Here is a 12,500-nt window from a genome sequence, read left to right as displayed (position 1 = left end):
GACAGTACTGTTTCGGCCTTCTGGGCCTCATCAGTGCAGTGCTGATGTCTGGGATGGAGGTTAAGCTTATAAAGCCACCCCATGTGGTACATCTAAGCCATGCCAGAGTGCTCAAACTAGCGAGCTAGTGAGTATGCGCAATTGCTAGCGGCAATGACTCATCCCAGTAGAGTGCTCAATTTGGACATGAAAGCAAAAGCTTTGTAATGCCAAAGAGCTATATCTAACTGCAGACTACTGTTTCGGCCTTCTGGGCCTCATCAGTGCAGTACTGATATCTGGGATGGAGGTTAAGCTTATAAAGCCAACCCCAAATTAAAAATGTAAATCTTTCCTAGAATGATAGCTGAAGATTTCCTAATGCCAATATATAAATTGCTTTGTTTGCTAAAAATAGTTTCTCAACTACATAGTTGGTATTTATCACTTGAAAGCATTGCCAGGGAGAGCCTGGGAAAATCATGTAGTGTGTGTGGTCAGCAGTGACTTTCACTAAAATAAAGGTCCGCCATCCTTACTTACAGGCTATGTAGTTCAATCATAATATAGCGTCTGTAATGGCTAAACAGAACGTTGATATCAATTTTAAACTTTGTTTAGTTTGTCAATGTGTTAAGGATGAAGATTTAGTGGAAAATCCTACTTCTTATGACAAATTAGTGGCTGTTGTTAAAGAAAGAGCGTCTTATGGTGAGTCAAGATTTTCGGAGATTTGGTCTTCTCTGAAAGTGTTTTCAGTTAAGGAGCTTGAGGTTAAACAAGGGACATGGCACAGAAAGTGCTATCAAGATGCTACACACTCTGGAATGCTAAAGAGGGCAAAAGAAAGTTATGAGAGAGTACTCTCTGGACCAAATGAGTCAAGACGAAAGACCAGAAATTTGCAAGAAGCAGGACCTATCAGCCAACTCACTCGATCAAAGACAAGCCCTTACAACAAAGCAGTGTGTTTCTTCTGTGATGGTAAAGGTTGTAATCGGGAAAAGCCGAGGGAAGTTAGAACCATAAATTCAGGAGGGTCACAACGTGAAGCTATTCAGCTGAGTAGAAATGACAAGCTCCGTGTCAAATTCTCAACTGCAATCAATGCAAGCGATATAAAGTATCACAAAAATTGCTGGACTAAAAATGTGTCAAATGTACTCCGCAAGCCTCTGGCATCACGTTCATTGAGTTCCGTTTTGGCAGGTGAGATACCAGCTAAAATTGAGTTTTTAACAACAACGGAAATCATGATAAGGAATGGAAATGTTCTTCATATGTCAGAACTGAACACCGCATTTAACAGTATTGCAAAAGAAAACGGTGTAGCAGATAAGACGTGTAGTGTAAAGTAATGAAGCAGCTGTTACAGGACGAAATTCCTGGTATCGAGTTTCACAAGCCAAAGAGAGTCAATGAATCAGAGATGGTGACCATTAAAGAAACAAGAGATTTTGCTGTACAGCTTTCCGAGGAAACCAGAGATATCGGAGATGATATTAAGACCTTATACGATGCTGCACTACCTTTGAGGAAGGCTATCAATAACTGCAGAAAGTGGATGTTTGATGGGTCTTTGGAAAGTCTTTCAAAAGACAATTTTCCAGAAGAGTTGTATTGCTTTTTTAGATGGGTAATTAATGGTCCAAAGACAACACTCAGTGCAGAGGAGGTCCAAGAGGTCCACAAACGTGTTATGAGCTTAGTCCAGAGTACTGTTTGAATGTGCTTGACCAAACGCCAAATCGGGAATAAAAAATCCGATCTGATCAAGACAAGCCGTGAAATGCCGCAGCAGCTGGCAGTGGGTCTTGCAATCCCATCCGGCAGAATGCCTATTGTTCTCGGGACATTTACTTCCAGTTCAACAAGGTTCGTAGATCTATCATACCGCGAGTTACGCTAAGAAAGAGCCTCAGTCATTGGTTGCCATGAACGCACAATGATACTCATTAATTTGATGAAGGTGGCAAACTAAACAATGAATGCAGCGAGCTATTGTTTCTGTTTTGTGTCGCCAAATCGCACATAATTATGCGCATATTTTGCAACCAAACATGCTATAATCTGTTTTTTTTTTACTTCGGGATTCTAATATCTACTTTATTTGATCGAAAGATAAAGCAAGCAAAACATCTCTGAATTAAATTGCCCAAAAAAACAGCCTGTGCAGGCTACAGTTCGGGCAGAAACTGTAGACTATCCGATGTTGTGCTTCCCTTCTGTATTTAAGAGCTTCTAACCCTCATAAAAATATTTCATTGCTTCGTACATTTTCTCTGCTTTCTCCACTTGGGCATCTTGTAACTGGTCATTGTTGTGCCGCAGTTCGCTCTCCTTTTCACCCATTTCCTTAATAATGTTGTATGGCGTTTTTGAAATCTCCTCAGGATGGAGAGCTATCTTGAGCCATGTTTCATCTTTCTTTCTTTTTCTCCTTTTCCCATTTCGTTCTTCATTCAACTTGTCTATGAACTTTTTGTTTCGCGTATGCAACAAATTCGCGACGCAATCGAAGGCTGATTCCTCCAGTGTGTAACCAATTAAGCGTAGGTTTGCTTGTAAGATCGCAAACAGTTTCTTTAAATTTCCATTCAACTTCCTCCATTCCCACAATAGTTTCCCATTTCTTTGCAGAGAGAAGTTCTTGTCGTCGCCGTTAACAAAAGGTGCCACCATATGCACGAGCAGAGGTTGGACCAGGGGTTCTACGAGCTCTGAAAAGAGCTCCTGGTCCAAATCATTTGCGATTGGGTGGTCATCCATTACTCATCACTTTCCTTACACAAACAGAAGCCAGCTGTGTTGTTCAGTATTCAAACCTCGTGGGTCGAAAGCCAGTTTGCATAAAATTATACTCTGTTTGCAGATGACAGAATTTAGCTTAACAAAGGAGTTAAGCTTCATATTGTTCTTTCATGGCAACCATTGTAATACGGTAAGACAAAGACTTGACTCTGAACTCGCGCAAATTTCGAACCTCGAATTTTTAAGCGTTAAAGTCTAAAACTTTTTGTGCTTCAATTTAGTGGAAAAAACGGTCAAAGTGAAGGAGAGATGTGTATCTTCGATAATCCGTTGTTTTATGTAGAGATTGTCGCTTGTTTCTACCAAAAAAATCCGGCTCAATGTTTTAATGTGGTCATAACCCATACTAGAAAAAGCAAGGAAGCACAGTTTTGGAGGCAAAAAGTCTGGAACTTATTGCAGTTGCATTTTTTTAGTTTTTGAATAACGTGAAAGTTTAGTCCCTAAACTACAAGAATCCGCTGTTTTATCAGCAAAAAATGGCGTATAGGTATTTCAAAATAGCGATTTTAGCGCGTGAACTTAGCCAAATTCATTCCTTTTCTCTCTAATTGTTGCGCTTTTGTGGGGCGTTTATGCTTGAATGGCCCGCCACGGGAGCTCATTATTATGCGTAAATGTCCGCTCATTCTGCCCGATGCACCAATCGATACAAAGTAAAGGGTTAGTTAAGATGCTGCATGGTTTCGGAATGTCGGTAGAATACAACAGACTTCTTAGAGTCGAGTCTCAGATAGAAGCCAGTGTGCTGAAACGCTTGGAACAAAACAATGGACTGTTTTTACCAGCAAACATTGTGGAAGGCAGACACGTTTTCTTTGCCATTGATAATGTTGACTTTGCCGAAGATACCTATGACGGGCGACGCACATTGCACAGCACAGCTATGGCGATCTACCAAAAGTGTGACAAAGATGACGAGAATCCTGAATTAAGGTAATGCATCGTTAATGTAAGTGCAAACACTTTTCATGATAAAATCAAGATTTCATTTTGGGAACAAGTTTACTGCCATTCAAAGAACTACGACATGAGAAATTGTGATACTACGCAGAAAATTCTTATTTTTCCGTGTATATTGCTAATAAAAATAAAGTAGAAAATGAATATTCCTTTGTTTACTCTCGGCAGTGTTTAGAGCCAAAGGTTAGTGGGGCTGAGCAAAAACCTGAAACAAATAATTTAAAGTGAACTTAACATTGTTAAGAATCCCAACTACAAAACAAATCCACGCGGTAGTCAGAGCGGGATTTGAACCCGAGATCTCCCGATTTCAAGTTTGGCGCCCTAACCAATCAGCCACCCTGCCTACTACTCAGTTTTGCAGTCCATTATCGTTGTTGTCTGTGTTGGTATCATTATTCTTGCTTCCTTGCTGTTTTCAATAATAGATTGGATCCTGACCAAACAGACTTGAGACGATCTGTAAAGGACTTCCCACCGTCATTAACGGCCTTACTGGAGTGCCCAAAACCTCCCTCCAAGCCTGCAGTTCCACTACATCCAGCTTTCGGCCTATTTTCTGAGGAAGAAATCCCAATCACTTTGAGTTTAGACGATTATGCCTGGTTGCTAGCAAGGAATCTGACCACAGAGACGGGCAGCAATGAAGTACAAGAATGTGAAGTTCTCCAGAACGCTGTTCCTGTATGGTCTGGTTACAACTCACTTGTCAATGATGCTCTGCCTGTTACCAGAGTGGGTGCACCTCCCCTGATTGCAGCACGCTGCTCACAGTACTTAAGCAAGCTCAGGGAATTAATATGAAGGTGGTGGGGGCCAACAGAAAGACTGTCGTATCACTTGACATGGGCCTTTATCTTCCAGCCAAGAAACTTAAAAAATGGTTCGTGATGATCTTAAACACATCATTCTTCGCCCAGGGGAGGTGCATATTTTAATGGCACAGCTGAGAACCATTGGTGCATTCATTGAGAACAGTGGCATGGATAGAATCAGATCTATATGGTCCCAATACTGTCAAGCAGATCCAAGAGGGAAGCCATGCGAAGAGAGGTGAAGCCGCGCACTTGGTCACGTTACAAGCCTTTTTCATTCTATAACAGGAAGCGTTTCTTCAGCACGTACCAGAGTCATCCAAGAGCCGACTAAAATCGCTCGCAAAAGATCTTTGTGATGCATGCTCCAGTTCTGAGGGGGTTCAAGTGGCGGATGCCCATCAGCGAATAGTAAATGCTGTAGAATCCATGGAAATAATGATGAAGATGAATTAGTTTGACTAAAGCCATGAAAACAGCCCCATGTCTAAGGTTTTCCGACAGTACATGGGCATGGTGTTGGAAATGCTAATGTTTATCAGAGCAGTCCATACAGCTAACTGGGAACTTCATCTCGAAGCTCTCGAGATATTTACCAAGTATTTCTTTGCCCATGACTGTTTGAATTATGTGCGAATGATTCCTCTCTATCTAGCCGAGATAAAAGCACTGTCAAACACAGACCCTGAAACCTATGCAGAATTCAAGGATGGGAACTGGGTAGTGAATAAAAATCCTTGCGTACCGTTCTGCGCGATTGGTCCTGACAATGCCTTGGAACGCTTAAACCGGTCTATGAAAGTAACTGGAGGCTTGGTTGGCATAACCCTTAACCCAAGTGCACGTGCAAAGTTTATCCTTGTTGCACCAGAGTTGGCAAGATTAGCAAATCAAGCCAAAGACATGGCAGGTGTAACACATGAGACTCGTGGAAAGCACCATAATCTTACAGCTGCTGTGGTATCCTGAGAGGAGAAAATCATCACCAAGCTGTCAAACACAATTAGAGCCTTCACCAATCCCTTCAGTCAAGAAGGTGCTGACTTGTTTAACCTGGTGGCGAAGGTAGTACTGCCGGAGGAAGTCAAAGATGATCTGTGTAACCAAAGTGCTATAGGGTTGAAGATCTTCACAGTATTTATAAAGGAACAGATCCAGACTGGCAAAGAAAATCTATGGTCACCGATGAAAAAACAGAAGCTACTCACATGGAAAACCACAGGAAAGAAGACCAAGGTGTCTGTTGACAACAAAGTGGTGGGGTTACAAGAAGATAGTAGTGTCTGATCTAGGATTTCACTTTTGGGGGACATTCTGTCCCAGTCAACAATTTTCTAGGGGACATTTCAGTTTTTTGCTTAGACATGTGAGAAATAAAAAGGTCAAGTCAGCACAAATGAGTTATGAGTAGTACATGTAAAACTCTTCTTAAATGCAGGAAGAGAATCTCTACTTCTTAATTCCCACATTCTCTTGCAGTTTCATTATCAATATTTCTTAATGATAGAGTTCACACATGTCGTTAAAAAGCAGAAACAAGAGACTAATCTATAGGATCAAGTGGTTTTCTTGAAAATTCTCCTTTCCTTTTTTCCTCTCCATAAAAGGACAGCTTTGTTAAAGTCATAACTCTCAACTGAAGGTCCCTCAAAACTAATTGTCATAAGATTATCTAATGTTCCTGCCTCCATCCTATTTCTGTGGGCAGTTTTAGTCAAATTCTGAGCACTAAATCCACGCTCTACATCAGCTGTTTGCAGTGGAAGAATGACAGCCAGCTGAGCTAACTTCAGCAAATTTGGAAAAGTGTCGGCATAAAACTTGACAATGGAACTCCAGAGTGTAGACAACTTCTCAGTTGGGTAGTGTTGCTCCTTAACAACGTCCTGAGCTTTGGCAGCTTCAGAAACTGATATTTTGTGCTCACCCAAATACCAGTCACCAGACGCATCCTGTTTCAAGGTTTCAGTGAGCTTCTTTGTGTAGAAGCCATTGCCTTCTTTCACTTCGCCAATATCCTTAAGAGTGGTGGAAATACATGTTCGAATGATGGAAACATCAAGATCCTCCTTCTGAAATATTTGGTTGAGTTGAGTTAGCCAAGGAATAACATCCATTAGGTAGTACATTGTTGCCACATTCTGAATTTGAGTTAGCTTCTTGAGAAAACCTACTGCCTTAGCATCATTTCTGTGGTTGGCAAAGTAAGTGACTAGGGCATCCCATGACCTGAACACAGTTTCTAGCGCACTATAGAAAGCAAACCACCTGACTGCATGCATTTCCTTCACCTTCAACTTTGGGCTCTGTAGAACCTCTTAAATGGCCTTTAACCCAGCAGTTCGTTTCGAGGATTTGGAGAAGTAATAATACAAATCTGTTAACAGTTGCCTGTACTTCTCCATTGTTGCAACATTACTGGCTGCTTGACTACTGCACAATGCTAAGCGATGTGCCATGCAATGGATATTAATCATAAAGGGGTTTTCCTTTTTCAGAAGTGTGCTAACACCTCCAACCCTTCCTGTCATGATTGATGCCCCATCACTTCCAAAACTCATTACTTTATGAAGAGATACACCACGGGCTTCAAGGACATTCTTTATTTTCTGAGCCACACAAGAAGCAGTGCACAGTTCCTCTTCAATAGTTATGTTAGTGAGAAAGTGAGTCTCTGGAATAATACAATCAGATATCAACTTTGCATGAATCACCAGTTTTTTGGAAACTGCAATGTCAGTACTTTCGTCCGCCATGACACTTACAAAGGAAGATTTCTGCAGCTTTTCAGTGATTTCACTTTGAATGTTCTCAGCAATTACTGACTGGAATTCTTTAGCACTTTGAACTGAATTGCATGAGGCATTCTTTCCTACAGTGAGGTTTTCAAGGTCATTGCACCCTTGCAACTTAAGGAAATTCAACAAAGATCTGTATTTCTTGGTAGCGATATATTCCTTACCGAGCCAATACACAGTTCTCAATGCACTAACCACCGCTTTCTCCTGGAGAGCAACTGAATTTACAACAGCTCTTTCAAAATTGCTGGCCATATGAACTTCCTCAAGAGCGTTTTGATGATCCTGACTTTCTATGTGGCGAGTCAGTGTCAAAGTTCTGGAATGAGTGCAGCCAGAAGTGAAGGGATTTGCTTTGCTAGACTCAATGCAAATCGAACACAACATACCCTTTGTGTTGTCATATCGCAACCACTTGTATTTTTCCAACCAGATAGACTGAAAGTTTCTCCTTGCTGCTTTGGCTTTCGGTTCGACAAAAGGTTCACGTTGATCAGTATCACTCAATTTATCTTCGTCAACGTTGTCGGATCTGCAGGTTTCCGTTTGCGGTCTGTGTTCTTCTCTTTTGTTTTCTTGACCAAAGAATGATAATATTCTTTTCTGCTTTGACATGACAATAATAAAGCAGAACGACAAAAAACAACCGAAATAATATGTTGCGTTTCATCGACCAAGCGTGAAAAGTAAGGGGTTTGCAATGAGCATGTGCATGTTAATAAATTGACCCCCCTATATGGATAATTCTACTTGTTCCCAGGAATCTCAACTCAGTCTCTGGCAGCCATTTTTCGTAAAGCGCACATTGTTTTATATTGCCAATTTGATGAAACTTAAAATCACAAAGTGTTTTCCAAAAACTTAGGAAGCGAAGGGAAATTGCAAGTCAGTAGCTGCAGATGTTTGCTGTGCCAAAATGGCCCACAAGACAAATATTTGGGGGCCATCTTCTATTGAACTGCGCCAATCCCGCAATGGCGTGCTCTAGATCAGACACTGAGATAGATGTCTCTTTGCTCGCATGATGATGGTATGCAAGTCACGTCCCGAGATCAACATAGCTGAAGCAGTTCGAGTGTATGAGTTTTGTCTAGCGCCACGATCCCTTTTTGCGTCGGATGGCTCAATGCTGCATTGCCCTATGAAGAGTGCATTAATGAACGCTATCGAGAAACATGTTAACCCAGAAAATTCCATCACAGAGTGCCAAGTAGCTCTATCCATGCAAGGGAAGGTCTCGATAGTCGATGGCATGACTGAGTTGCAGTCCCTTGACAAACTCACGTGGATAACTACCTGTTCTCAACTAGCAGAACATTACATAAATCAGCTTTTACAAAAATGCAGTGAAAGTGATGAAATCCATGTAGTTTTCGACAGATATGATGTTGAACTCTCCCTGAAATTAGCCACAAGAGTACGAAGGCAGGGTGGTCAGGATCCGGTTTACTAGAGGATAACGGACTCGACCCACATTGATAAGGTTCCGATGAAGAAACTTTTGCCTCACAATAAAACTAAAATGAATACCTTGCAAGAAAGGCTTTATATCATGCAGAAATCATTGGAAAGTGTCTCGTTGCAGCCAGGGGAACTTCTTGTGAGGCAACGCACAAGAATGTGGCGCATCTTCGAAGCACCCAAGAAGAAGCTGATACAAAGATTTTACTGGATGCTGTTGATGCCACTGCTCATGGAGCCACAGAAATTAATATCCATTCACTAGACACCGATGTGTTTATTCTGTCTTTGAGAAGATATCCTCATCTCTGTCATGAGACAAATTGCATCACTGGAACAGGTCAAAGGCATCGAGTAATCAAGTTACAGCAAATTGTGCATTCCCTCGGTACGCATAAGATAGCAGCTCTACCGGCACTTCACACATTGAGCGGTGCCGACAACACTGGTAGTTTTGCTGGGAAAGGAAAAGCCACATGGTGGAAAGCATTCCAAGAGGCCAGCCAAGACATCATCACTGCTCTTGGTAATCTCGGAGCAAATGAACAACCGTCAGCAATCGAGAAGTTGATTTGCAAGCTGTATGTGCCGAACACGACCATTACTACTGTCAAAGACCTGCGATGGTCGCTTTTCAAAAAGAAGTAGGCTCAGTCCGAGAAACTTCACCAACACAAGTTTCCCTAGAACAAACTGTAATGAGAGCCAACTATCATGCAATGGTTTGGAATAACGACATAGTGCCCCAGCCCCAGCTATCATCACCAGATAACTTTGGCTGGAAGTTGGAGGACAACAAATGGCTTCCAGTGATGACTACTTTGCCGCCAGCTCCTGAGGCTGTAATCCAGTTGGTAAAATGTGGCTGTGCGAAAGAGAGATGTTTTTGACCAACAGATGCCAATGTCGTAAGGCAAACCTCAACTGCACTGATTTGTGTAATTGCTGCGATAGTGGAGATATTTGTGAGAACAGCCATAGTCCAAATGATGATCTTGAAGAAGACGAGGATGTTGCGTATGAAAGTGATGATAGCAGTGGATAAAACAGTTGTATTTTCCCTAGAGGAAAGACTTTCAAGTGACTTATCTGATTTGGTCATAGTGATGTTAAGATTATGTATGTTAGCGTAGTGTCACTTTGGGTCTAAGGGATTGTAACTGGGTAGTAGTAGCTATTAAGGAAGAGGATAAGTCACAGATGGAGTTTTCTTTTGATAGAGAAAAAATGTTTTCAGCATCAACATTGATACTGAACAATTACAAAACTGTGTTTGTAATCTTCATATGATAATTTCAACAGCGAAATGCTTTGCAGGTTATCATGTTAGTAAAACTTTGTCGGCAGTCACTCGAGTGTTTTCAAATTAACAAACCATGTCAAGATTTTAGCCTCGTTTCTATCCTCTTACCAAAAGATAACACTAAGGTTTGTTTAGAAAATTAAGAAACATAATTGAAGAGATTTTGGTGTGATTTCATTACTGTGGTTAAAGGACATGAGCAGGTAATCAATGTTGCCTCGTTTCCATGGTAACTCGTCACGTGACCTTTCTTAAACATCAAGAGGCATAAAAGATTTGACTAAAACATCAATAAATATGATCATAGTGAGTTTAGTGTGATTCCATTCACATGGTTGAAAGATATAAGCAATTAACTTATGTAGCCTCGTTTCCATGGTGGAAAATTTAGGGCATTTTTAAAACCCCTTGTAATTGATCTTGGTGCAAGTTACAAAAGTGCCACGAAACTTTTTTGCATTATCTAGGGTCCAAATAAGATATCTAGATTAGTGGCTTGCTTGCTTCACGAAATTCGCACGGGATTACATGTGCTCCCAGACTATATTTTATTAAATCTCCTTTTCGTGTGTTGTGGTAAAAAGTTGACGAACAGAAGTTCTTGCTATTAATTCTCATACTGGATCATCGATCCACATAGTGCTGTGAAATTAACATACGACGCTTTCACTATGTAAATAGTTCTGAAAACACTGTTGTCTGATCTGCTACTCTGTACTCATCACATTTACACATTTAGAAAATATATATAATCGAACTGACTTTTTTGTGGAACAATATAAAATGTGTAACGATAAACGAATGTTATCAAAGCCCTGATTTCAGCAGGACAAGTACTGTGACAATAATTATACCGCTTGTATCAAATTATTTTCATTTTTGACAGGTTTTTCGCGTGATTCCTGCCCTAGCGACCAAGTCACGAACGGCTAAAGTGAAATCCGCAGCTGACAATAATGACTGTTTTGAACGGATAGCACGAGCGGTTCCAACGGGTGACAATTTTTTTCACACAGATAGCCCAAGCCGTGCAAACAGAAGCAATTTTTTTCACACAGATAGCCTGCACTGTGCAAACGGATGCCCAATCCGTTACCACAGCTAATGCACGGCATACACACGGCTATCTGTGTGAAGATGGCAAAACATAAGGAACGTTTTCACGTGAGAGGTCACAAATGTACTTGACGAAAAAAATACAATTTTAGCAAAGTTTTCTTTCAGGAAGTGTCAAAAGCTGGTAACGCGTGAAACGACCGAGGGTTCTTCTATTGAATTTATCGGTTATCAGATTCCAAAGTACGAGCAAAATGGCTGCACAGTCTTATTCACAAGGCCATCAATCAACAAAAGTGTGTTGTAGTAGCTAAAAATGTGCGAGACGTGTTGCGTAAATGGACGCCACGCGAAAAATATGTTAAACATCGAAATTTCCCTATATATTCGGTCAAAGTGGATGCATTCCTCTCAAAATCATATGCGAGATTTTCGCTTGTAAAGGTTCGTAAACAACTCACGCCACACCTGGAGATTATCTTGCCTGATAAAACCGCAAACCAATGGAATGACAGGACCTCCTTAGTGTCTGTGAAAGTAGATGAAGATTTCCCGGGAAAAGCATCGCATCGCAACACGTTTTTTATATCGCTCAGTCGATTGGAATTCAGGACGTCGACGCAATTACAATGGGCAAAGACAGTGAAGGCAAAGGCAAAACCCGTGCCAAAAAGGTCAAAGGCAGAAAACGTGCCACTGGAAAACAAGAGGCGACTAGTAACGAATCGACGGACAGCTTAAGAAATGCCCTTATTGCTGAAATGAGTTCCCTTGGGTAGGTTTCATGATCTCATTATTTGAAAATTACGCTTCGAGGCGATTGCTGATGTTTTTGTATCACAGCTAGCAAATGTATTATAAAGGAACCTCGTTTTAACCATATGTATGACAAATTTAGGTTTGACTGAGACTTGTTAATACGAAACCTGGATGCCAGCGTGAAATGGAGTACGAAGAGAGGTAAAGGACCGCGCTGAACACAATATATTCAATACTGCACATGGGCACATGCACTCATGGTGAGAATTCATTCGTGTTGAGCTTTTACCTTACACAGGTTCCCTATTTTGTGAAAAGCAAGCACACAGCCAATTTTAAAGAAGAAATTATTTTGCACTTTTCCTTTCAGAAGAAAGAAGTTGGTCCAGAAGATGTGGAATATGCATTCCCAGAAGTGGTTTTGAGATACATCAGAAACATCGCTCCAGGAGACGTGAAAGGAGAGATCAGAGAGGTTTGTTTGTCATCGATACACTCACTTCTTTATTTCTTATAAAGCTAATACTCCTTTGTTGATAATTATGTTGATCTTAC

At 41.0% G+C, this 12,500-nt stretch overlaps 2 protein-coding genes across 2 annotated transcripts; one reads left to right on the top strand and one right to left on the bottom strand.

The window, feature by feature from the left end:
- Positions 1-806: 806 nt before the first annotated feature.
- Positions 807-1,337, top strand: LOC138037319 (uncharacterized). The gene has a single exon (XM_068883269.1). It carries the CDS (start codon positions 807-809, stop codon positions 1,335-1,337), a length of 531 nt encoding a protein of 176 aa, XP_068739370.1.
- Positions 1,338-6,886: 5,549 nt separating this feature from the next.
- On the bottom strand, positions 6,887-7,981 carry LOC138037318 (uncharacterized protein C17orf113-like). Its single transcript, XM_068883267.1, has one exon. The coding sequence runs from the start codon at positions 7,979-7,981 to the stop codon at positions 6,887-6,889; it is 1,095 nt and encodes a 364-aa protein (XP_068739368.1).
- Positions 7,982-12,500: the final 4,519 nt, after the last annotated feature.

The sequence above is a fragment of the Montipora capricornis genome, chromosome 2 (assembly GCF_036669925.1).
Source record: "Montipora capricornis isolate CH-2021 chromosome 2, ASM3666992v2, whole genome shotgun sequence".
In the NCBI taxonomy this organism is placed as follows: domain Eukaryota; kingdom Metazoa; phylum Cnidaria; class Anthozoa; order Scleractinia; family Acroporidae; genus Montipora; species Montipora capricornis.
Note: the sequence above shows the minus strand (reverse complement) of the source record. Positions and strands in the feature narration are given on the sequence as shown.

Bases quoted from the DNA above. Each gene is read 5' to 3' on its own strand.
- LOC138037319 (XM_068883269.1), top strand. From the start codon at position 807: ATGCTAAAGAGGGCAAAAGAAAGTTATGAGAGAGTACTCTCTGGACCA.
- LOC138037318 (XM_068883267.1), bottom strand. From the start codon at position 7,981: ATGTCAAAGCAGAAAAGAATATTATCATTCTTTGGTCAAGAAAACAAA.